The following is a 27,493-nucleotide window of genomic DNA, read 5'->3' on the forward strand; positions in this document are numbered from 1 at the left end:
AAATCTTAGAGAAAAATGAGTGATTTCCTGTCAAAATATAAATAATCAAAACTGATCTGAGAAAAATTGAAAATTTAAATAGTCAAATTACCACAGAGAACTCTGGAAATATTAAATAACTACCATTGAAAGAGGCACCGGAATCAGAAGAGTTTCATAATTGAATTTTACCTAATCATACTGGGTTCACAGTCAAGTTTTATCTAATTTTTAAAAAACAGATAATCCAATGTTATTAAATCTGTTTATGGGGGGCTGGCCCAGTGGCGCAGTGGTTAAGTTCGCACGTTAAGCTTCTCGGCGGCCTGGGCTTTGCCGGTTCGGATCCTGGGTGTGGACATGGCACCGCCTGGCAAAAGCCATACTGTGGCAGGTGACCCACATATAAAGTAGAGGAAGATGGGTATGGATGCATGTTAGCTCAGGGCCAGTCTTCCTCAGCAAAAAGAGGAGGATTGGCAGTAGTTAGCTCAGGGCTAATCTTCCTCAAAAACAAACAAACAAGAACAAAAAAAAAACCTGTTTATTTATGAAGTTCACTTAATTTTAACAAAAAATTCTAATAAAATTAGTGTCCTCTAATAAAGGAAAATTTATAGACCAATCTAACTTATATACTGAAATGATATATAAAATAATAAATGATGTTGGGTTTATCTCATGAGAGCAAAGGTGCTTCAGTGTCAGGAAACTTAGTAACATTAATCCATCTCACCAGTTGGTTAAAGGAGAAAAAACATGCTATTATATCAATAGATGCTGAATAGGCATTTAACAAATCCAAAAGCATTTCTAATAAGACATCTAAGTAAAATTGGAATAGAAGAAAAATATTTAATTAAAAATAAAGAATATTTACTAAAAACCAAACATCAAATATAATTCCAAGTGGCAAAACACCAAATGATTTCAATTACAATTAGGAGGCAGACATGGATGCTCACTGTCACCATTATCTTTAACACAGTCTCAGAGGTTCAAAGGAATTTAATAAGACATGAACAACACAAGAAAACAAAATAGTAGATATAAACATTGGAAAAGAATAAGTGAACTCATTTTGGGGCATGTTGGGGCTGATGATATAACTGTATAACCAGAAAATCCAAGAGACACCAATAAAAAGCTACAAAATTAATATGAGAATTTTATAAAGTTGATGGATATAAGATAAATATATAAAAATCAACAGCATTTCTCTATCCTATCAACAAATACCAACAAGTGGAAATATAGAAAATAGTCCATTAACAGCAGATGCAAAATGATACTCATAAATTTTAAAAGAATGGCAACGAAACATACTTTTAAAAAACTACAAAATCATATTAAAGATATAAAACAGCATTTAGAGAAATGAAAAGATATACCATATTCTTGAATGAGAAGACTTATATAATATTAAGAAGACTTCATATCACTAAAAATGTCAACTCTCCAAAAACTAGTATATAAATATAATGCAATCCCAATTAGAATCCCTGTTGGGATTAGAATTGAATGAAATTATGTTAACGCTTATGTGGAAGAGTAACTGCCTGTGAATATGTAAGATAAGTATAAAGACTGGAGGAGAAAAACTTTACTATGTGTCTATCAGAGCCTTTGGATTAGAGGTAAATAAATGATCTTAAAGTTCGAATCAAAGAGTAACTGCCTCCAGGGGCCGGCCTGGTGGTAGAGTGGTTAGGTTTGTGTGCTCTGCTTCAGCGACCCGAGATTCACGGGTTCAGATCCCAGGCTCGGACCCACACACTGCTCATCAAGCCATGCTGCAGCGGTGTAACACATACAAAATAGAGGAAGATAGGCGTGAATGTTAGCTCAGGGACAACCTTCCTCAAACAAAAGAGGAGGATTGGCAATGGATGTTATCTCAGGGCGACTCTTCCTCACCAAAATAAATAAGTAAGTAAACTGCCTCCAAATATATATTTAAAAAGTAAGCACAGTGGAGAGAGAAAAACTTACCATGTTTATGGTAATAGCATATTAGCATATTTATGAAAATATGCTACTAAGTCACTATATTTAAATGAATATGATATTAATGGTCCCTCAAGTAAATCAGTGGAACAGGAGAGACAATATAGTAATAGATGCTAGCATATATAAAATTTTAACATATGACAGATAGTAGTTCTAATTAGTGGAATAGGATGGATTATTTAATAAATAATACTGATATAATTGGCTATCCACTGGAAAAGAATAAAACTGGACCCCCATATCTCACCCTATATAAAAAATAAATCCATATGTATTGTTAAATGAAAGAAAACTCAGGAGACTCTATGTACAATCTAGGAATGGAAGAGACTGCTTTAACCAGGACTAACTAGAAACAATAAAAGATAGTAACTTGATCACAGCAAAATGAAAACCTTTGATATGGTGAAGTTTACCATAAAAAGTCAACAGACAAATTATACGTTAGAAAAACATTGAATACAGAAGATAATTACTATACTGTATAAACTGCTCTTAAAAATTATCAAGGAAAATTCCAACAGTGCAACAGAAAAATGGCAAAATCTATGAATAGGTACTCACAGAAGAGAAAATTAAAATATCTGATTTTTAAATTTACATATGACCTTATGTTGCCTCCAAGTTCATGTGATGGCTCCTGTCTTCTCTTCCAATGCCAGTTTCTCTCCAGACTCCCCTAGTCTGTGGTATGTTCCCATCATTCAAGGCTCCCAAGCCGAGAGGCTCAGAGCCCTCTGTGACTTCCTTCTCTCCTTGGCTGCTCAGCATGTGTTCACCTCCCTAGGCCTGGTAGTCCCCGACCCCTGACTCTACCTCAGCCTTGCCATTGTGGCCACGGAGAGGGCCAAGGAGACAGAGTGGGAGGGGCACGAGCCTTGGAGTGCCACCAGGCTTGCTTTCACTCCCTGCCATCTACCAGCTACGTGGGAACAGGCATGTCCTTTCTCGGCCTTGATTTTCTCCTCTCTGATGGGATAATTATACCTGCTTTTCAAGGTCACTGTGAGAACTGACAGAAGGAATTTATACACAGTGCCGGCATGGTGTCTAGTACATATTAGGACCTAAAAAATGTCAGCTCCCTTCCCTACTTGAGTTCCTTACAATTAGTCTAGGGTCTGGGTTACCAGCAAAGATATTTTCTAAATGGCTACTTGGCTCCGATTGCCTGACATTTGGAACCCTTCCACTTGTTGCTAATAGCCTAATTTTGCTAAAACACTGCTTGTGTTATATCATTCTTCTGATTACCAATTTTCCATGACTCCTTACTGCCTTTAGGAAAAAGTGCAGACTCCACAGCCTTCTTGCCAAGACACTCATTCCTCTGAGGGAGAAATGAAAAAACTTTGCCCAAGGTGCCCAAAACACAGTCTTTAATCTTTTCATTTGGGAAAATGAAGGCATGCCTACAAATTTGGATTCACCTTATATAACAGCGTATGCCATGTTTTCCTTCATTACTCTAAACCACCATCCACTGAGGTAATAATATACTCAAGTAAATTCAACTTTGTTTGCCTGAAATTTTACTTTGTGCTTGAAACGTGTGTAGTACATTCATTTAAATCTTTCCACTCAAAATGATGGAATAGGAAGGGATGAGAGCAAGCACTGATCACAGACATGTTATTGACATAGTTACTAATAATTAGGCATATATGTAACACAAATAATTGAAACAAGATTTTGTTGTGATTATAAGAGAAATAAAAATTTAGACATTTCTTTATCATGGCTAGTTGCTAACAATGGCAAGAAATAATTCTCTTTTACCCAGGACTTGTTTTTCCAGGTCATGGCATCTGCTTTGCAAGTTCACTTCCTGCTGTGTGGACGTCTGAATCTGCTGAGACCTCAGGATGGCTGCATCTGACAATACTTTCAGATTTTTCATTTCTTCTTCAAGGCATACCTTATTTCTCTGGCACAGTGTCAAACTTTTATTTAGTATCTCTATTTCTGTAAAGAAAATACAAAGTTTACAAATAGACAAGACTGAATCATAAAACATTTTCTCCAAAAAATGATTATTTTCTCTCAGAAAATTAACACTTAAAAGCCAGGATGAGGGGCTGGCCCCGTGGCCAAGTGGTTAAGTTCGTGCGCTCCGCTGCAAGCGGCCCAGTGTTTCGTTGGTTCGAATCCTGGGCCCGGACATGGCACTGCTCATCAAACCACGCTGAGGCAGCGTCCCACATGCCACAACTAGAAGGACCCACGACGAAGAATATATAACTATGTACTGGGGGGCTTTGGGGAGAAAAAGGAAAAAATAAAATCTTTAAAAAAAAAATAAAAAGCCAGGATGACCTTTCTCAGAGTTTAATGACACCTGACAGCTAACCAGAAGGTTAACTTTAAATTTAGTAGTTATTCTGGAAAACAAAGAAGAAAAAGGATTTTACTGCTAAACAGTGCATGAAACATTTTAGTAGTTTTTTTAGCCTTTAAATTGTATTTAATGGCAAATCGGCCTGCTTTTTAAATATTTACATAAATGAATAACATAATATCTGTGTAATGTTCTGGGTTTTATTGAAATTAAACTGTTTTCTTGGCAACGTGATTGATAAAGTCAGTTTAAATGTGCTAGCATGAGCTGGTCGGGCGCATTTCTAGGAGAGTAACTAGGATATGTGCTACACAAATTACGAAGAGAAGTGGTAGGGATGGAGAGGAATAAAAGGATGCAGTGTCTAAAACTAACAAATTTATGGGGAGAAAGTATTAGTTAATATATCTTAATGATTCTAAAAATACTCTGCCTCCTCAAAATGAGGCCAGAATTTCATCATAATAATCATTTGTCATTGTTCACTTAGATTAAGTTTAATAAAAATATGCCTCCACAGCATTATGTTGATTTAGATACACTAATCTGTATAATTTCCTGAGAAATGCATGGCACACATCATCCTTCAAAATGATCATTATCAAGCTCTCCCTTCATCAGTCTTGTTAGCACTGTTGCCTTAAACCACTATGAAAATATAAAGACACATACAATAATGATAAAATACTATAAAATTGGTACAACCACAATTAACGGAATTGATGAGGATGTGATCTATGAAAAAATCTAGACAGTCTGCTTTTCCAGAGAGTTCACTTGGCATTCCCTTCCTTGGTTAGCTCATCCTGGGCCATGTGAGGGGTTTAGCATGTGATTGGGTGTCAAAGGAAGTCGTCTCGGTTGATTGGTCTTGGAGCCACCACAGTAGAAAGAGCAGTCACATGGGCCAGTGAAGACCAGAAGCAGAGATCCATAGACATGGCAGTAGAGGTGATCCGGGCGGTAAATGGTTACAGGAGAAGAAAAGCACCATGCTAGAACAAAGCCCAGGGAACAGGGCAGGCCTTGAGGGATGGCGACTAGTAGGATCAAGAATGTGGTCCCCGGAGAGAAAGCAAAATGTCTTTCCGTGGGTAGAAAGTACGTCTGGAAAACACGCGACATTTAAGACAGACCTAAGGCATGAGCCCAAGGTGTCTGGCACCTTCTTCACTTTCAATTCCTGCTCAAAATGGAAAAGCTGGGCAAATAATTTTATTTTATTTATATTTTTATCCATTTGGCAGGGACCAAATAAGTGGAGTTCTACTATATTCTAATGATTACTTTATATGGGAATTTTTTTCCTAGGAATAGCCATATGCTTCTAAAAACTTGTCGATATGCACCCATTTGTGTGCGGTAAACTGTTAACACACTAGTACATAACATTTTTAAAGAATGTAGTTAAAACAAATAAGGAGGCTCCAGTTTTACTTCAGGCAAAAAGTCTTCCTGGGTATTTTTATATCCATAAAGGTGGCTTCTTATGCTGAATAAACGGTATCATACCCTAACCATATCCATCTATGTTTAAGTCAGAATGACACTGCAGAGGAGCACACACGCGCTGTCACCTGTTTTGTCATTTGCCAGAGTGATGCTGCTTGGGTTAGCAGGCTGACTCTGTTGGTGTACACTACTAGCTGTCTCTAAAATAACTACTCATGTCAACATGACTTTCTATCTGACATCAAAAGAATAAGAATCTGCAAAACAAATTCATTTGTGAAATATGTTCTAACACATGGAAAAGTACAGCAAGATTTCAAAACTAACAGGGGCTACAATGTTTCTAACATGAAATTAGGAGAGAAAACTCAACAGACATGAATTCACTCACCTTCGGGAACCTACACAGGCCTGTACCTATGGCATCCTGGTCAAACATTCAATCCCACCTTTGTCATTAATAAACTTCCTATGTGTCAGTCCTGTGTCCCAATTTGGGGTTCAGAAGTTATGACCTCTACCAGGTCAACCTATTCCAGTCATTGTACTCACCATGCGCTTGCCCTGTTTCAGCAGCGCCCCATGAGAAAGTCCTCTAACCTCACACCCGGCCTGCCGCGGCTCAGATGCTACTTCTGCCTGGAAGTCTTTTGTGGCCCAATCTAGAAGTGACCTTGATCCTCCTGGAACTCGCACCAATTTACACCATTTCTCTGGCACTAATCATATGTATACATAGGATCTACTATTGAGCTGTAAGTCATTTTAGGTGACAGGTAATGTCTTACTCATTTTTCATTCCCCCCATAATTTCTGCCATGCCATCCTCACATTAACAGGGGCTCAATAAATACCCACTAAATGAGTAAAGGCATGACTGAGCGAAGCTTTGAAAGAGTTTCTAATATACCACTAGCTGAAGCTCCTGAATATGTGTCTATCTTACCTCACCCTTCACTTCAGAGGCAAGCATTTTGAGCCCCAGATAATTTAATTTCAGACTAGGTAAGGCAGTAAAAACACACATCCGAAAGAAGATGAGCAAATAGGACTACCATATCCTTCACCTCATCAATTTTACGAAAAATGTGAACTACATATCTAAGCCTAATTCAGGACATGAATTTTAAAGATTTTATTTTTTTTCCTTTTTCTCCCCAAAGCCCCCCAGCACATAGTTGTATATTCTTCGTTGTGGGTCCTTCTAGTTGTGGCATGTGGGACCCGCCTCAGCATGATTTGATGAGCAGTGCCATGTCCGCGCCCAGGATTTGGGCCAACGAAACACTGGGCCGCCTGCAGCGGAGCGCGCGAACCTAACCACTTGGCCACAGGGCCAGCCCCCAGGACATGAATTTTAAAAGTTTAAGAGCTGTTCAGTCAATAGTTATTTTGAGAGTGGAAGCAAATTGATTCTACACTTGTTACCATATTCTGCCTTGGTAAAAAATTTTTTTTCTGAAATTTCTTTTATTAAAATAGGTATGGGGGGGCCGGCCCACTGGCTCAGTGGTTAAGTGTTCACATTCCGCTTTGGCGGCCCGGGGTTCGCCAGTTCAGATCCCGGGTGCAGACATGGCACTGCTTGGCATGCCGTGCTGAGGCAGGCATCCCACATATAAAGTAGAGGAAGATGGGCACGATGTTAGTTCAGGGCCAGTCTTCCTCAGCAAAAGGAGGAAGACTGGCGGCAGATGTTAGCTCAGGGCTAATCTTCCTCAACAAAAAGAAAAAGCTATGGTCTGGTTTAAGAATACCTAATCTATGAACATTTAAACTTAAAAATATTGATTACATAAAGTGATATCCACTCATTTGAAGAGTAGGAAATATTTCACTCATATCTGCTATTCGATATTCAGCATAATTTGTTAGCGAGAAAATATTAAACAATGCCTTTTTCTGGGAATGTTGTTTCTGTTTTGGACTTTGATTTTAAAAACTAAATTAAGGGGCCAGCCCGGTGGCATAGTGGTTAAGTTCGCATGCTCCCCTTTGGTGACCCAGGGTTTGCCAGTTCGGATCCTGGGTGCAGACCTATACACCACTCATCAAGCCATGCTGTGGCAGCACCCCACATACAAAGTAGAGGATGATTGGCACAGATCTGAGCTCAGGGCCAATCTTCCTCACCAAAAAAACCAAAAGAACTGACCTTAAATTAATTTCAACATGCAAATCTTTTAAAGTATCTTAGTAATGCTGTGCAATGTGTATGGGATTTACTATATTAGTCTGCTAGGACTATCATAACAAAGTACCACAGAGTGGGTGGTTTAACCAACAGAAATTTATTTCCTCACAGTTCTAAAAGCTAGAAGTCTGACATCAAGCTGTCAGCTGGGCTGGTTTCTTCTGAGGGCCGTGAGGGACGAATCTATTCCAGGCCTCTCTCCTTGGCTCGTAGGTGGCTGTCCTCTCCCTGTGTCTTCACATCATCTTCCCTCTATATGTGTCTGTTTCCAAATTTCCTCTTCTTATAGGAACACCAGTCATCTTGCATTAGAGCCCACCCACTTAAATTTAATTATTTCTTTAAGGACCCTACCTCCAAATACAGGTATATTCTGAGATACTGCGGGTTAGGACTTCAACATACGAATTTTTGGAGACACAACTTGGCTGATGATACTATATTTTAAAATCTTTATTGGCAGGGCTGGCCCCGTGGCCGAGTGGCTAAGTTCGCGTGCTCCGCTGTAGGCGGCCCAGTGTTTCGTTGGTTCGAATCCCGGGCGTGGACATGGCACTGCTCATCTAAACCACGCTGAGGCAGCGTCCCACATGCCACAACTAGAAGGACCCACAATGAAGAATATACAACTATGTACTGGGGGTCTTTGGGGAGAAAAAGGAAAAAAATAAAATCTTTAAAAAAAAATCTTTATTGGCATTACATTGTGATTATAAATATGTAAAAATAGATGAGCATGTGGAGAACTAGAACATAAAGTGAAAAAATGAAAACAATTGTGTTAGGATAGAGCAATTAAGAGTTTATCTTACTTCTTATAAAAATGTTTCAAGTTTTGTTTTACACCAACCCTTCAATTGAAGAACTATGCCATGCAGAATCAACTCACGCCATAAGGATATATCCATACAGATCACAAATAAAAGCTGGTATTTTTTTAAAAGTATTTGTTGTTTAAAATATTTATAATATTGTCAAAGTTTATAGCTAATATATGCTTTTAGCTTTTAGAATAAGTGTTATATAATTTTCTAGCTAATGCAAGTATAATTACTAGTATTAATCCTATACAATCAATTTCTTGGCCTTGATAAGATTTTCCTGTTGTTTTTTTTCCTGTCAGTTTACTCAAATGAACTTAAAATTGTATTAGATCATTACGTTTTTAGGAAACTTCTATAGCCTTATTGCCAAGGCATGCTGATGTTACAGTGTATGACTGTAAATTCACATGACTTTACAGTTTTATTACAATAATACAAAAAAATCCCAAAGACTAAATTTATTATTTAATGAAGGGATCATAAAACACTAGATTTCTTAAAAACTTTTTATTTTGAAATACTTACAGATTTACAAGAAGTTGCCAAGAAATGTATAGGGAGGTCTGACGCCACCTCCACTCCCCTTCCCCCATGCTGACATTTTGTATGATGACAGGATACTATCAAAACCAGAAAGTTAACATCGGTACACCCCCCAGAGCTAATTCAGATTTCACCTCATTTATGTACGTGTTCATGTGTTGTGTGTGTGTGTGTTTGTGGGTAGTTCTACGCAATTTTATCATGTGTGTAGCTTTGTGTAACTACCAACACAATCAAAATACAGGACTGTTCTATCACCACAAAGCTGCCTTCCTCTACTCCTTTACAGACACATCTACTCCTAACCGCACCATCCCTGACCCTGGAAACCACTAATCTGCTCCTCATCTCTATATTTTATTGCAAGAGTGCTACGTAAACAGATTCATATAGTATTAACCTTTTGAGACTGGCTTTTCTGACTCACGTAGTTCCTTTCAGCATGCACTAATTGGTTCCCTGTTATTGTTGAGTAGTATTCCATGGTATGGATATAACACAGCTTGTCCTTCATCCACGGAAGAACATTTGGGCTGTTTCCACTTTTGGCTATTATGAATAAACCCGCTATGAACATTTATGTATAGGTTTTTGCATGAACATAGGTTTTCATTTCTCTGGGATAAATGTCCAAGAGTGCAATTACTGGGTCATGTGGTAAGGGCACCTTTGGTGTTAAAGGAAACTGCAAAATTATTTTCTAGAATGGCTGCACCAACTTCCATTCCTACCAGCAATGCTGGGTGATCGAGTTTCTCCAATCCTTGTCGACACTGGTATGTTCAATTAAAATTTTAGACATTCTAATAGATGTGTAGTAGTATTTCATTATGGTTATATTTGCATTTCCCTAATTGGCTAAAGATGTTGAAAATTTTTCGTGTGTTTACTTGCCATCTATATATCCTCTTTGGTGAAGTCTCTGCTCATACATTTAGCCTATCTTCTAATTAAACTTTTTCTTTAAATGTAGAGTTTTGCGAGTTTCTTTTTATATATATTCTACATACAAGTCCTTTGTTTGATATGTGGTTTGCAAATATTTTCTCCCAGTCTGTAACTCATCTGTTTATCCCCTTAACAGGATCTTTCACAGAAAAAAGTTCTTAATTTTGTTGAGGTCCTATTCGTCAATTTTCTATTTTATGTATCATGCTCTTAGTTCAAGCCTGAGAATCCTAGGTCCCAAAGATTTTCTAGTTTCATGTTTTACATTTAGGTCTGTGGTCCATTTTGAGTTAATTTTTTGTATAAGGTGTGAGGTTTAGGTGAAGGTTCATGTTTTTAAAAAAAATTTTGCCTGTGCATATCCAATTACTCCAGCACTATTTGTTGAAAAGGCTAGGATATTCTTCCTCCATTGAATTTCTTGTGTATCTTTGTCAAAAATCCATTGGGCATATTTATGTGGGTCTCTCTGTCTCTCTTTATATAATTTTTTTTAATTTAAAACAAAAATACATATATATTTAGAGTAAAAGTAAAGGGTATTAATTTTGTTCCCTTATTTAGGGCTAAAAGCCCACCACAATGAAGACTTCCACGGGATAAATGAGAATTTAACACAACAGAAGGAACATGGACTTTAAAATAAAAAAGAATAAAATAATAAGAACATCTTGACTCCTTACAGTGCTAGGCACAATGTAGAGTGTGAGAGCGTGTGTCTGTGCGCGCATGCGCATACTTCCTCATTTTACCAATAAGGACTCAGAGGCGGAAGTTTCTTTCTAAGTAGTAGAGGCAGGAAGTGAACTTTGGCGCTCTGGCTCGAGAACCCTGCTCTTAGGATTCCTCCACATCTGTAAGTATTTAAGAATTGAAGCCCACAACACAGAGGCCAGTGCAGGCTGGCACAGACACACTGGCTGTGTGCCCTCCTCCAGGCCTGGCAGTCAGGTCTATAAAACGGCAAAGCTATCAAGGATCCCACATTCCCCTCCAGATTCTGCCTGATTTCTGCCTCAAGTTCTAATTACTGACTATGAGTAGAACTGGTTTAATAAACGTAAGTAAAGGCTGAATTAAATAGTCAAGACAACAAACTAGAAATAAGAAACATTAACAAGTTAAGCTTAAGAGAGTAACTGTTGAAAGTATTCTTCAACTATAATTCACATTAAGTCCTTATAATTTTTGCAAATACCAAATAAATTCAAATACAATTATAATATTTTAAAAGTTTTTAAAAGTGTGAAAAAGTTCATTTCACTATTTATACCAGCATTGTCCAACAAAAATATAATGCAAGCCATATCTACGCTTTCAAATTTTCTAGTAGCCACATTAAAAATGTAAAAAGAAATAGGTAAAATTACTTTTAATAGTGTATTTTATTTAACTCCACATATCGAAAATCTCACCATTCAACAAGAGCCTAGAGTCACATTTAAAGTGCTCAACAGCCGCGTGCCGTGGGTGGCTGCCATATTGGACAGCACAGGTCAATAGGTTTCCTGGGCTTTCGGCCATCCTTTTGTAACGATGTGATAGCTCCTCAAGCTTTTCAATACCTTTAAAAGCATTACACAATTTATCTTCTCTGAATTTAAATTTAAGACATAGAGTACTTACTTAAAATTCTATGTTGTAAAATTGGCATGTTTATATATTTACTAGAACTGCAGCTAAATTTCAAGTGTGTTCAAATTGATCAAAGAAACTGCAAAAAAGGCAAGCATCAGCACCTGTGGAGTACTGCACAGACTGGGGTTTGACTGCACTGATGACACTGAGTAAGGAGAAAGTTTTTAAAAAGAAGCAAAGATTCCCCACAATAATATATCCCCATCTGCTGTGTTCACTAAGCTCTTGCTTGGGAATTGAATATACTGTCCTAGTGCAGGTATCTCCATCTCTGAGCGTCTGCAATCACCACTGCGCAACTTCTAAATGAAGCTCCCGCTCCGCGGTGACAGTGACGTGATTTACTATAACGGGAAGTGTTAAAGTCAAGGGTTGAAAACTAACTCCTGTCTCCTCATGCTAGATAAAATGTAAAATGTGCTATTACTTAGAAACGAAAAACAAAATGGGCATACACCTTGACTCTTAAATTCTACTTTTAGGAATTAACTATGTTAAAGAAAAAATGAGACAAGATCACAGAAATGCACATGTAAAACTGTTCACTGAAGGCTTATTTATGAAAGTAGGAACTATGATCAACCTAAACGTCCACGAATAAAAACTAGTTAAATCAGTTAAGATACATTCCTATGAGACTCTATGTCAACATAGTTTTACACAGTTAGTTGGTGTAACTATATTTCCATGATATACTGAGTGTATATAACTATGCACAGAAAAAAATGGTTAGAAACTTCTACGTCAAAATGTTAATAGCGGACATCTCCATTTAATGAGACTGCAGACAACGTTCACTTCCTCCTTTGCTCTTTTTCTGACATTGAGGCTGTTTTATGTTTACGGCCATAAAAATCCCTAAGGGCATTTAAATTTGTGGTAAAAAAAGAATTATTAAGTTTTTGCATTTGCCTTCTTATAAGTTTGATAAACAACTTTCAAACTGGTTTTAAAAACCAGATTAAGAATTTTACTACTGATGGTAACCCACGGCTTCTAGGCAAGTGTTGCTCATAACCAAGGCCCTTCCTGTGTCCTTACTCCCTCTCCCCAGATTACAGAAGTAATACTTGAACATTACCAAAAATGTTCAGAAAATACTCAGAGGTTTAAAAAAGGAACACAAAGATTATCAGTAATCTCAGTATTAAAATTTTGTTGTACTTTGACTTCCATTTCCATTCCACAGTGGTCACTGAGCACCCACTATGTCACACACACAACTGTCTTAAAACACTAAGAATACAGATTGAGCAAAGCAGGAAAATTCCTGTCCTTGTGGAGATTACAGTCGAGTAAAAGGAGATGTCAGTCAACACATAAATCAGTTAACGGATAAGAATATTTCTGACAGTGATAAATGTTATTAAAAATAGAACAGATACATTTTTATTTTGTTGAACTTTTCTCAAGTAATTATTTCTGAAATGGCTTCAAGATTATAAAATGTGTGAATGTTTACAGGTACAAAAATGTCTGTATTTGACCTTATACTTGAATTCTAGTTTATCTTGCATAGAATAATAATTTTGAAAATCATTTCCTGTTGAACATTTGAAGACTTTACTACACTATAAAGAATAATTTGCAAAAGACAAGTGAAACTTCTTGAGTCTAAATAATGATTGATAACGTGGGAGTAAAGCTTAAAGAAACTGTTATTTTTAAAAGGAGAAGGGGCTAAAATTCTAGATGCTTTCAAAAAATATGTAAAATATAGAATACAGGGATGTGTCATCAAAAAAAAATAGAACAGAAAAATAGGATAAGTAAAGACTCCTTTAACTAGGGTGGTCAGCAAAGGGCTCTCTGAGGAGGTGACATTTGCACTGAGACAATCACAGAAAGGGCAGAAACTTGTGCTGGGAGACTCTTAGCCAATTTCCCCTTGGTTAACCTAAAGTTTCTCTCTCTGTCCATGTATCACACAGTCATGGCCACAGTCACACTCAGTGAGAATAAAGTGAGTGAGGTTTCTGAGGGACGAGTATTATTCCTTGATGCAGACGGGCTGTCAGTGCCTCCTTGCTTTTTCTGTCTCTGCCTGTGATCATGACCTATTGCAGTCTATGTGTTCTTATGTGGCTGACTTAAACTAACAATCCTAAAGTGGACAATTGGCTTAAAAGATTCCCAAAAAGAAATCATGGATTAGAGAAGATACTAAAAGCAACATAAATGAAAACAATAACTTGCAGAGCTGATGCTGCTTCTATTCTGGTATGACAGAGCTACCATTACTGACATTATGGGGTAAATATTCCATAAGAAGATGTGACAAGACACTGAAAAATGAGAAAATTATCAAGAAGACTATTTGAAACATAGATTAACATCATCTACACATCCCATTAAAATGGCTAAAATTAAAAAGACTGACAATACAAAGTGTTGACAAGGATGTGGAGCAACTAGAACTCTCATATGTTGCTGGTAGGAATTTGAAAGGAACAAGCACTTTAGAAAAATACTGAGTAGTTTCTTAAAAAGTTAAACATACTCTACCATGTGACCCAGCCATTCTACTCCTAGGTATTTATCAGAAAGACATAAAAGCATATATCCATAAAAAGATATACATGAATGTTCAAATAATCAAAATAATGAATGAAATAGAGTATATTTATATGATGAAAGACAATTCTGTAAAGCAAATCTATATTATAACTGTAGCAGACACTGTCAGGGCCATGTCTATATCCCTTTGACCTTTCAGCATTCTTCTACTGACTTCCAGCTGTCCCAGAATCTGCATCTCTGTGCTGGAAGAATCTTTTCCCAGGAAATGCAGACAGCAGCCTGCCCACCAAATGGCAGGTTAGAAGCGCCAAGGAATCCACACTGCCTGGGAACAGCCCTCAACCAATGACTCAGGAGTTGATGCCCAGCTCCCTCACTCTCAGAGTGGGGAATTCAAACCATTTCTCAGAGTTTCCTCACCATATGAAGCTCCAGTTGCCCACTGCAATAGTGCAAGCTTTGTTAGCTGCCTTTCCTCCCTATATCCAGGTTACTTTCACTTCCCAAATAAACTATCTGCACTTATATCTTTGATTCAGTGTCTGCTTCTGGAAGAAATAAGACACTTAACACATATGTAATATTTTATTTTTATTAACATCAATCTCAAAAACATCACTGACTAAAAAAAGCAAGTTCAAAGTATACCTACAAGTATGAAACCATCTGTGTAAAATTTAAAATCTTATGTAAAAATAATTAATATAATTCATGTTATACTATTCATCTGTATTTGTCTAAATTTAATTCTTAAAATTAGTTAAAAAGGATATTGTTATACACAGGAGCCAGCCTGGTGGCATAGTGGTTAAGTTTGTGCACCCTGCTTTGGTGGCCTGGGGTTCACCAATTTGGATCCTGGGTGCAGACCTACACAATGCTCATCAGGCCATGCTGTGGAGGCAGACCACATAGAACAATTAGAATGACCCACAACTAGGATATGCAACTATGTACTGTGGCTTTGGGGAGGGGAAAAAAAAGAGAAGATTGGCAACAGATGCTAGCTCAGGGCCAATCTTCCATAAAAAAAGAACACACAAATCTCAAATGTATCATTAGATGTTTTGCTAAATGCATCCACTGTGTAACCCAAACTCCTGTCAAAATAGCTCTACCATCACCACAGAGAGTGCTCCACACCCCTTTTCCAGTGAAGCCTCCCTCCAAGGTAAGTACTGATTTTTTCCCACAATACGTTAGTTTTCCCTATTCTAGAACATCATATAAATGGAATCATGCAGTATGTATTATTTGCATAAGTCTACTTTCATACACGTATACATAATAAAGTATAAGCAATTTTATACTTTGTAACATAAAACAGTTTTATGTTTCATAATAAACAAGGCAGCATATTTTTTGTGTTTATCCAAGTTACTGCATCATCTTCAGTTCTTTCTATATTCCATTGTTTCTTCGGTTCCTTTTTTTGATAATCCATTCTATTGATGTACTTCTGGGCTTTTTCCAGCTGAAGGCTATTTTGAATAAAGTTGCTGAATATTCTTATACATGTATTTTTGTGGACATATGTTTTCACTTTTTTTGGGGGGACAAATTCCAAAGAGAAGAATTTCAGAGCCATCAGATAGATGTACCTTTAGTTTTATTAAAAACCATCAGATCTTTTTTCAAAGTAGCTATAGCATTTTATACTCTCACCAGTTTGTATGAGAGTTTCAGTGGCTCTCCTTCCTCACCAACATTTGATGTTGTCAATCTTTTTCATTTTAACCAATCTGGTGGGCATGTACTGGTGTCTCACTGTGGTATCAATTTGCATTTCCCTTATAACTGATAATGTTGAGCATGTTTTCATGTCCTTACTGGCCATTTGTATATCTTTCCTTATAAAGGGTTTGTTCCAATCTTTTGGCCATTTTGATTGGACTGTTTGTCCTTTTACTATTGACTTGTAGGTGTTCTTTATGTAACCTGGACAGCAGACCTTTGTCACATGTTTTTTGAATATTTTTGCTGTCTATGGCTAACCTATTCACTTTTTTTAGTGGCATCTTTTGATGAGCAGTTTTTAATTTTGATGAAGTCTAATTTGTCAATTTTTGTGCTTTTGTAGTTCTTACTTCTGTGTCCTATTCAAGAAATCCTCATTTACTACCAATTAATGAAGATATTTTCCTATGTTTCTTCTTTTATAGTTTGTTTTAATATTTAGCTCTATGATTTACCTTGAATTAATTTTTATGTATGATGTGACGCAGGAGTTGAGGTATATTTTCCCATTTTGGTATTCAGTTGTTCCAGCACAATTTATTCAAAGACTTTCTTTTTTCCATTGGATTGTTTTGGTGCCTTTGTCAAAAGTGAAATGACCAGGGGCTGGCCCTGTGGTGTAGTGGTTAAGTTCACATGCTTTGCTTTGGTGGCCTGGGGTTCGCCGGTTAGGATCCTGGACGCAGACCTACACACCACTCATCAAGCCATGCTGCGGCAGCATTCCATGTAGAAGAACTAGAATGACCTACAACTAGGATATACAACTATGTACTAGGGCTTTGGGGAGAAAAAAAAAGAGAACATTGAAAGCAAAACGATCATATAAATAGGGGTCATTTACCAGGCTCGTTTGTTCCATTGATCTATTGTTGATCCCTATGCCAGTCATACACTGATTTGATTACTGGGACTTTATACTAAGTCTTAGAGTCGGGTAATGTTAATTCTCCATTGACTGAATACTTTTTAAAGAGTTACTTTTAAATTTGTTTATTAGTTTTTTTAGTTAGATCTTTCCGTATTTATCATTTAGTGGTTTCTCTAGGAATTATATATCCTTAATTTTTTAGTCAACACAGAATGCATACTGCACCACATCACATAGAAAACAAAGAAAGTGCAACCATATGGATCTATTTACCCCTTCCCTCTGTCCTTTATGCTCTAGTTTTCATATGTTAAATCAACATGCTTTATAAATCCACAATATTAAAATTCTTACTTTAAATGAGTATGAAATTGTTAAAAATTCAAAGGAAAAAAGAGTCTTTCATATTTACCCATATTTATCATTTATGGTGCATTTTAATCCTTCCTAAGAACCCTGAGGCTCTGTTCATTTTTTTTTTATATTTATCTCTCTTCTTCAACTTGAATAATTTCTATTGATCTATCATAAAGTTCACTGGCTTTAAATACAGATACTGTATTTTTCAATTCTTGAATTTCCAATTTTTAATAGTTTCTTGCTGGGGTTTTCTATCTTTTCATTCATTATTAGCTTATTTTCCTTTATGTTGTTGAACAGAGCTAACAGCTGATTTGAAATTCTGGTCAGGTAATTATGTAATCTGGATCAACTCAGGGTTAGTCTCTATTGACTGTCTAGTCTTTGAGCATGCGCCATTTTCCTGTTTCTTCTCAGATTAAGTAATTTGGGGTTGGATCCTGAACATCATGGATGTTACATTATGGAGATTCTGGTTTCTGTTATATTCCTCTAAAGTATTGATCTTTTTGGTATTGTTTTGTTTTAACAAGCAGTTAACTTGGCTGAACTCCACTGTACAATCTGCCTCCTCTGGGGTAGACAGCAGGTGACATCAATCGCTGTAGCCTCAGGTGGGCTGCTGAGAGTCTTCCCTGTGCACATGTATTTCAGGGATAAGCCAGAGATTTGGGGAGGATTTACATGCAAAGTTTGAGCTCTCCTTTTCTGACTCTCTGGGATATCCTCTTTTCTGGGATATCCTCTCAATTCTTAGAGGTGGGAGCTGCCTTGATCTCTGCCTTCTAGTTTTCAAGTCAAAAAGACTACAGATTTCTATCAGAGTTTTAGCTTCCCTTCATGGAACAGATTGTACCCTGACCTCAATCTAACAGTTTTAAATTAAAAAAAAATCAAGGAATTCACCCCGGGCCGTTCACTTCTTTCAATAAAAAAATTTTCACTTTTTTTAAAATCAGTTTTAGGCTCATAGCAAAATTAAGCAGAAAGTACAGAGAAGTCACATATACCTCTTGTCTCCACACATGCATGGCCTCCCCCACCATCAACATCTTGCACCAGAGTGGTATATTTGTTATAATCAATGAACCCACATTGACACATCATTATCACCCCAAATCCATAGTTTACATCAGGATTCATTCTTGGTGTTGTACATTCTATGGATTTGACAAATGTATAAAGACACATATCCACCATTATAGTATCAGACAAGATAGTTTCACTGCTCTCAAAATCCTCCATGCTCCACCTGCTCATTCTTCCTACCCACCTTAGCAACCACTGCTTTACAATTTCCATAGATTGATCTCTTCCAGAATGTCATGGAGTTGGAATCAGACAGCATGTACCCTTTTCAGATTGGCTTTTTTCAATTAGTAATATGCCTTCTTTCAATTTTTGACAGTCCCTCCATTATGTGCTTGGTTTTGGTCACTCTCCAGTGTTGTTAGATAGTTATTTTGTCCAGAATTTATAGTTGTTATTTGGAGGAAGTCTGATCTAAAGTGAGTTACTCAGCCATTAACAGAGGAAAAAGTTTAAAAATACAAATGGGTACATTTAACAGAAATAAGCAGACTTCTGGCCACAGCTCAAGATAGATATATCAGAGCTGACATTAGATCAGCCTATAATTATTGAATTTCAGGGTTAGACTAGATCTTAATGGCCATCTAGTCTACCAACCAATAACAGGTTTAAAAGTTAATCATAATTCCTATCACATAAGATAAAATATCATTATTTCATTACTTATGGTATACCATTTACCAAAAAAAATTACAATTATGTTCTAAATATATGTTACAAACCTGTCAAGGCTGTTTCACTTATGGATTTAATTTGTAGAAAAAGTTCTCCTTTCAGTGAAGTCCAGTTTTGAAAATTATCATATACTTCATTTTTAATACTGGTTAGCTCCCTTTTAGTAAAAGTAAGTAATGAAAGAGTCTTAGTCCAGAAATAGTTGTACTCCACCAATCTTCCACTGTCAAGCAGTAAAAAAAAAAAAATCAGAATTTTTAAAAATAGCAAGAAAAATAACAAATATTTCTTTGAAAAAAATGCTTTCTTTGAAAAATGGTTTTAGAAAGACCATAAATCTACTGTCGAAATGGAGACAATTTTGAAAGAGAAAGGAGGTTCTATTTATATTACGCTGAGACAACAGATATAAACAGCATATCCCGGAAGCCTGAGGTAGGTGGTCACTCCAACTCATTTCGATTGTGTTATTATTTTAACTAGAGAGAAAGATAGCTATTTTCATACACATTTATTCCATTAATATTTTAAAATTAATTTTAACAGCAAATATTTAGTGAAGAAAATTAGGTCAAGAGTGAGTTTGTCCCAGAGTCTACATGAGAATCTCAGATCTTAGGCAGCCCCTCCTGCCTGCCCCTGCTCCTCCTGCAGGGTCAAACCTGGGCCGGTAAGAAACAAAACCTGTTAAGGTGACTGATCCGGTGCTTTTGTTTCATCAATGCCACAGCTCAAACTAATCACATATTTTTTGTCATCTCAATGACTTTTAATACTTCAGATGTCCTGGCTATAATTTACCTAATAACCAAGCAAGATACAGCCACAGATTCAGGAGTTATCAGCAAAAAGATGATGATAAAGCCATGGAAGTTAATTATTTGGTTAATATTAATCTCCCTCATGGAAGAAGGTAGTTGTCAGCATTTATGGCCTCAAATAAAGGCTGAACAGAGTCCATGGTATCTGGTATTAAGGGGGCCTTTTGTGATCTCAGAGAGAGGCATGACGTAGGGAAGGACCGAGCAGTAAAGCAGAAATGAGAAAATAGCCAGTTATGTGGTACCAGCAATCAAGAACCTTGACTGAGGTAGCAGGGAGAGAAAGAGGAAGATGCAGAGTAGAATGGTTTGTTAGGATGGGAGACAACTGAGTGTGCACACAGCTGAGCAGACAGTACGAGGACAGTCACAGAGGCTAAAAACACACACAACATATGTGATCATTTCTTGTGCAAAGTCCTAGAAAGGACAGATGTAAAACCGAGGCTGAAAGATTAGTCTTCACCAGGGAGAAGAGTAGCATCATTCTGTGTGGTAATTAAGGTCCACCTGAGTGACCAGAAGCCAGGGGATGCCTTAATCAGCATGCAGATCTGGGAGCTAAGAGAGATGCTGATTTCAAAGGGCAAAGAAAGAGTCCAAATAGATCACTAAAGCAAGAGGGCCAACAGTGAGGATGGGAAGTCTGAATGTGCAGCCTGGAAGTGGTAAGACAGGGAGACAACAGCTATGAACCAAGTCAAGGTTAAGGGGCCGGCTGATGGGCCCAGTCTAAGGCTGCTCGGAGCACCGCATGTACATGGGGGTCAGGGCCTCGAGGGATATTTAACAGAAGAAAGGCTGGGTGTGGATGCAGGGGCCTCTGGAAGGAGAAAGGCAAGAAACAGAAAACTCAAGCTTGACAGTTAAGAGCAGATCCACGTTTTGTGGGGCCTAAATCTTAGGTGATTGGTGATGGGTGCGGGAGGGCTTTCTTAAATAAAAAAAAATGACAACTGCAAAATTAGGTTTAAACGTGTGCAATTATTTATAGAATGAGAAAAATCATTACAAATAAAAATTTAAAGGTTGATGAATTCCATCAATATCACAAAATACAGGAAGACAATACAACTTTTTAATGAGTGACAGCTCTATAATACTTTTTTGCCTGCAATTTTTGGCTGCCTGCTCTACGAACACCTCTTCATCTGAGAACCATTTTATAATAATACCTTATATGCAGAGAAGGAAAGATTATACAGCCTTTCAGCCAGCATGGCCATGAGTTTTTCATTATCGATAACATAGAAAGATTCTTTCAGCTTCATAGCTCGTTATTGGTAATGCCATGGACATATTAAGCATTGTCAAATTTGAAAAAATCCTTATCAAATTTTTTTCATATATGAGCATAAGATTTTTGGCATTTCACGTTTTCTTGAAAAATGACTAATCTTAAATTGTCTTTGAAATGATAAAATTCATGAATCAGTTTATCTAACATGTCCTTGAAGTGGTATAATATGATTTTTATGTTATATTTATTAGTAGTTTTTGTCAAATCAGCAAGCAACTTAAATCTTTCTCCAATGTATTTAAATAATTAACTCCTCTTCACTGAATGGATTATGAAATAATCCAAGGGCTTTTATTAAAAATGTCTCTCTCTTGATATAATCTGAAAAAAATTGTTACAATTTGTTTCTTTATGCCAGAATAATTTCTATTGCTTAAATTGATCATCCTTATTGCTTTTATTCCATTTTTTAAAAAAATTCATATACATCCAAATTTTTAGTCTGTAATGTCTTGCTTGAGTTATTGAAGCATTCTAAAATGTCTTTCCAAGTGGCAGTTATAATGCTGTCTTCTCAACTCAGCTTTCCCTTACTCAGATTCCCCGAATGTCTGTGACTACTGCAAAAGCATACCAATATCAGAAGTGTGAGAGAGGGGAAATCAGGGTGGAAAGAGACAGAAGTTTTAACCAATTACAATTAAACCATCTTACTTTTGCCAGGGCCCTCCCAGAACCTTGGAAGGGGGTCCTGAGTGAGGGGTTCTGAAACTCAAGCATGATTTGATTCACAGTAAATCTGCCTGTGTTGATAACCTTAACTTTCTCTGTGAAATTAAGGCAAGAGGCACAGCTTCTGAGAGATCAGAGGCATAGGGGAGTCTAAGCAGAATAGTGAGGACTTAGAACAGTTTCGGAGGAACTGAGGGACTGGTGCTTACCAACCTGCAAGAGGTATGAAGAGGGTTTTAAGGGTAAATACAACCAAATGAGCAGAGGCAAAAGGAGGTGGAGTATTGGTAAAGTCCTCTATGCAGAAATATCCTCTTAGGTAGAAACACGCTCTATGTAGAAACTCCTAAAGAATACACAAACACACACACACACAAATACTAGAACTAATAAATGGGTTCATCAACGTCACAGGATCCATACACAAAAACCAATTTTATGTCTGAATACTAGCAATGACCAATCCTCAAAATAAAATTAAGAAAACAATCCCACTCATAATAACATCAAAAAGAATACTTAGAAATAAATGTAATAAAAGTTCAAGACTTGTACACTAAAACCAAAACACTTCTGAGGGAACACAGATTGAAAGATTCAATATTTTTAAAATGGCAATTCTCCCCAAATTGATCTATAGAGTCAATGCTATAACTATCAAAATGCTAGCAAGCAATTTGGCAGAAATTGTCAAGCTGATCCTAAAATTCATACAAAAGTGCAAGGGACCCAGAATGGCCAAAACAATCTTGAAAACAAAGAAATTTGGAGGACTTGCATTTCTTGATTTCAAGATTTACTACAAACTACAGTATTCAAAAGAGTGTGGTACTGACATAAGAACAGACATATAGATTAATGGAATAGGATAGAGAATCCAGAAATAATTCCCTACGTTCAGGGTGAATTGACTTCAGCTAAAGGCACCAAGGCAATTCCATAGAGAAGGAATCATTTTTTAACAAATGGTGCTAGAACAACTGGACATCTACATGAAAAAAGATGAATTTAGATTCTTACCTCATGTCCTTCACAAAAGTTAATTCAAAATGTATCATAGACCTAAATGTAAGAGCTAAAACTATAAAACTTTTAGAAGAAATTACAGGAGAAAATCCTTGTGACTCCTGGTTAGGTAGAGTTCTTAAATACATTATCAAAAGCACAAACCATAAAATAAAACATTGATAAATTGCACTTCACTAAAAATAACAACTTCCATTCTTCAAGACACCACTAAGAAAATGAAAAGACAAGCCACAGACTGAGAGAGAATATTTGCAAATCATGCTTCAACTAAAGGACTTGTACCCAGAACATAGAAAGAACTCTTATAATCCTATGATAAGAAAACAAACCAACGAAAATTAGGCAAAATATTTTAATAGCTATTTCACCAAATAACCAAGCAAATGGAGATACTTAACATCATTAGTCATTTGGGAAACACAAATCAAAGCCACAATGAGATACCATTTCACACCCAATAGAAGGGCTACAATGAAAAGGACAAACAGTAGGAAGTATTGGCAAGAACACAGAGAAACTAGAATCCTCATTCCTTGTAGAAATGTAAAATGGTGCAGCCATTTTGTAAAATAGTTTGGCAGTTTCTTAAATATAAATTTACCATAGGATTCAGTAATTCCACACTTATCTACTCAAAAGAAATTAAACATAGATCCACACAAAGATTTGTACATGAACGTTGATAGCAGCATTATTCATAAGTGCCAAAAGTGGAAACAATCCAAACATCCATCAACTGGTAAATGTATAATAAAATGTGGTGTATCATACAATGGAATACTATTCAGCCACAAAAAGGAACAAAGAACTGATGCATGATACAACACGGATGAACTTCCAAAACAAAAGTGAGCAAAGTCAGATGCAAAAGACCACATTTTGTATGATTCCATATATCTGCAATGTCCAGAAAAACACAGATCTACAGAAACAAAAAGAAAATTAGTGGTTGCTTAGGACTGGTGGTGCGATTTACTGCAAAGGGCATGAGGATCTTTTTGCGGTGACTCAAATATTCTAAGCTTCGATGTGTTAAAGGCTGCACAACTCAGCAGGTTTACTAAAAATCATTACATTGCCCACTTAAAATGGGTGGATTTTGTAGTATGTAATTACATCTCAATAAAGCTGCTTAAAAAAAGATGTGAGGTGGGGCCGGCCCGGTGGCGCAGTGGTTAAGTTCACATGTTCCACTTCGGTGGCCCAGGGTTTGCTGGTTCGGATCCCAGGTGAGGACATGGCATCACTTGGCACATCATGCTGTGGTAGGTGTCCCATATAGAAAGTAGAGGAAGGTGGGCATGGATGTTAGCTCAGGGCCAGTCTTCCTCAGCAAAAAGAGGAGGATTGGCAGCAGATGTTAGCTCAGGGCTAATCTTCCTCAAAAAAAAAAAAAAAAGATGTGAGGTGATAAACTATGGGATCAAGGCTAGAAAACAAAGTAAAGCCAGAAAATGATTGGGAAAATCAGAATCAATACTGGAAGCATTAAGGAAACTGAAGAGCTGAAGCGAAAGTGAGAGAGCCGGGAGGAGAGACCTGAGGAGCTGGCATCAAAAGCTTCAGAGATGATCGAGTCTGGATTAACAACTAAGAAAAATTAAAGGAGAAGTACTTTATATTTCAAACAATTTCTGAAAGGTTCACAACAGCAATCCTATAAAAGTAAACAATACTAAAGTATTTCAAGTATGGCTGTATTTGAAACACTGGATTTATACACAACTTTATATGAAGTGAAGTATACCTATATTCCACACTGTGTTTAGTGTCTATTTCTGCAGGTCTTCTAAAGTCAATTCCCATTCTGGAAAGACACTTTCTTCTGAACAGCAGACGAGCTGAGCAGTGAGGCATGCCACACCTGCTCCTGACCCCTCCCTTGCAAGAGACAGGCTGGGGCCATGTCAGGGCAAACAGAGAACACTTTCCCGGAGGAAGGGGACTGAGCCCAATGCAGTTAAACAAATGAGGGAACAATCTAGAAAGAGCAACGTGACTCAAAGTCCATGTTCACTGAGCTACCGAAAGTTCCTTTTGAGCTCCAGAGATAGAGATGACGACATCTGGGTAGTGAAAGCTCTGCTTCTTCTCTTTACCACTTGAAGAGAAATTATAACAAACTCCTTTTCTTTACCTACAGCAATCATTAAGTTTTATGTTCTAGTAGATAATTGTAAAATAATAAGACAGTCTAAAATCAGCTTTTAGCAATGCAACAAAATCTCTGAACTCTCCAACCTTTGGGTTGATTTTATTTCAAGACTGTCTTTTCCTATGCAATGCATCTACTAGCGAGAGCATGACTACAACCAGCAATTATTTTTATTTATCCATCACAAACTTTTATTTATTCCAAAATTGTTTTTAGTAACTGCTATTTTTTATATAAATCAGATCCCAGACTCCCAATTTTTGATCTTTTAGCTAAAAATAAACAAAAATCACAGATCTATTGAAAATATTTGAAAAAATAATCAATAAAAGTGTAATGCAAAATGATGACAAAATTAGAACATTGACTAAAAATAATATTTAAATATGTATATCTAAGTTTCTTCAAGAATTTAAAATACTATGAGTCACATGCCAAATGTGAATAATGCAGATTGACTCTACCAGTCCACACTATCCTGAAGCAGTGTTAATTACTTAACCTAGTCCTGGTCTAACTTTTAGCATTTAATCAATCCTGCCATCTGTGATGACATTCATGAATTAAAAAATGGGACTTCCTTAGCAGATCCGCGCCAAAGCTATTGCAGGAGCCAATACTGACCACTGATGGTCCCGACTAAAATGCAGGGTTGGGGTCACCTAGGTGGTATCCTGTTAGTTCAATACCAAATTTCCAGGAAAAAGTGGAGAATATTTCTGGTGACAAAAATTGTCATCTGTTTTGTGAGCAGACTCATTCATTCATTCAAAAATTGTATACTGAGCATCAGTTATGTGCAAGGCATTAATGAAAGGTAGATGGCCAGCAGGTTAGCATCAGAGAGCCTACAAAAAATTATTAGCCCAGATAATTTTTTTAACAGAAGAACGTTTTCAGTAATAACTAGTAGATTGGAAAAAAAATAACCTAACACTCAAAATATCCACTCAGCATATTCCTTTAGTCACCCTGAACCTGTGTCTCTTTGTAATGTTCACTTAGCTCCCTTTTCTAAAAACTAAGTTACTTGGAAAAGAATCATTGTTTCTGATATTCTCAATATATTCAACTCCAGTTTTAGAAAAGAAAATACACTTCCTAGTTTCTTTAGAAAATCGGGTTTTACCTTTATGTATTATCAATCCTACGAAGATTATATTAACACCACTTATGTTGGAGATTTCTAAATGTAAGAGGTCTAAGAGAAAGTTTCCCTATTCCATTACTTTTCACGTCACTGGACCATTGGTCAGGGGATCAAATACACCAAGAAATACTGGTCAAGAGGAAAATGAATTACTGTGCTTTAATTCCCAATGTCACTGCAAAATAAGAACAAGGTGCTTGCCTGGTTTAAACTTTATTGATATAACTATTCAGTGGAAATATTGGGTAAAAAAAAATAAGTGGGGGTGCTCACTTCGGCAGCACATATACTAAAATTGGAATGATACAGAGAAGATTAGCATGGCCCCTGCGCAAGGATGACACGCAAATTCGTGAAGCGTTCCATATTTTTCTGGGGAGAGTTCCAGCGACCCAGCTCCATAGCCTAGGGGGAAACCCTACAGGCTCACAGCAGCCTCAGGGAAAGCCTCTGCACAGCACCAGTAGAAAGCACCCAGCCGGCAGCCACAAGGCTGGAAGACCCCGGGACAAAAGCAGCATAGCTAGGTGAACTAACCACAGACTGTAGAAGATGCCAATAGCTCTCCTGCAACCCATAGTGGACAAGTGAGATTTTGTGGGTGCTGACAGCAATGGAGCGACAAATATAAGTGATCCCACCCCTGGCCGCTGCAAAAGCCCATAACACTGTTGCAGACCCCAAGGAGGGAGCACATCTAGGTGGGCTGCAACAGTAGGCACCAGCAGCCTGAAGCCCCCCTGTGACGGCCCCCATGGCAGAGGAGGGAATCCAAAGGACCGCTGTGACTACGAGGACGGGCCCAGGCCCAGTTAGCAACTGCGGACAGGGTTCCTGGTTGGTGCAGTATAAACAGCTGCTCCCCCACCGCAGCAGCTGAAACAAGTGAAAGGAGCAACTAAACTCTATCTCCATGCGGAGGCACAAATCAACAACATCAAGCAATATGAAAAAATACATTAAATCTCCAGAACAGAAAGAAAATAACAAATACACAGAAAACAATCCCAAAGAAAATGAGATATATAACCTAAATGATGATGACTTCAAAACAGCCATCATTAAAATACTCAATGAGTTAAGAGAGAATTCTGACCGACAACTCAACGAGTTCAGGAGCTATGTCACAAAAGAGTTTGATATGATAAAGAAGAACCAAACAGAAATATTGGAAATGAAGAACAC

At 37.2% G+C, this 27,493-nt stretch overlaps 1 protein-coding gene and 1 non-coding gene across 2 annotated transcripts in view; one reads left to right on the plus strand and one right to left on the minus strand.

The window, feature by feature from the left end:
- Window positions 1–27,493, minus strand: part of LEKR1 (leucine, glutamate and lysine rich 1) — a 189,455-nt gene that overhangs the window by 86,339 nt on the left and 75,623 nt on the right. Inside the window, exons 4-5 of the mRNA XM_046659844.1 lie at window positions 19,229–19,404; window positions 3,769–3,954 (exon numbers count right to left, since the gene is read on the minus strand). Coding sequence (XP_046515800.1) covers window positions 3,769–3,954; window positions 19,229–19,404 — 362 coding nt within the window. The remainder of the gene's footprint in view (window positions 1–3,768; window positions 3,955–19,228; window positions 19,405–27,493) is intronic.
- Window positions 26,574–26,680, plus strand: LOC124238760 (U6 spliceosomal RNA). Its single transcript, XR_006888366.1, has one exon. It is a non-coding gene; the product is annotated as a U6 spliceosomal RNA (small nuclear RNA).

This window comes from Equus quagga, chromosome 4 (assembly GCF_021613505.1).
Source record: "Equus quagga isolate Etosha38 chromosome 4, UCLA_HA_Equagga_1.0, whole genome shotgun sequence".
NCBI lineage: Eukaryota > Metazoa > Chordata > Mammalia > Perissodactyla > Equidae > Equus > Equus quagga.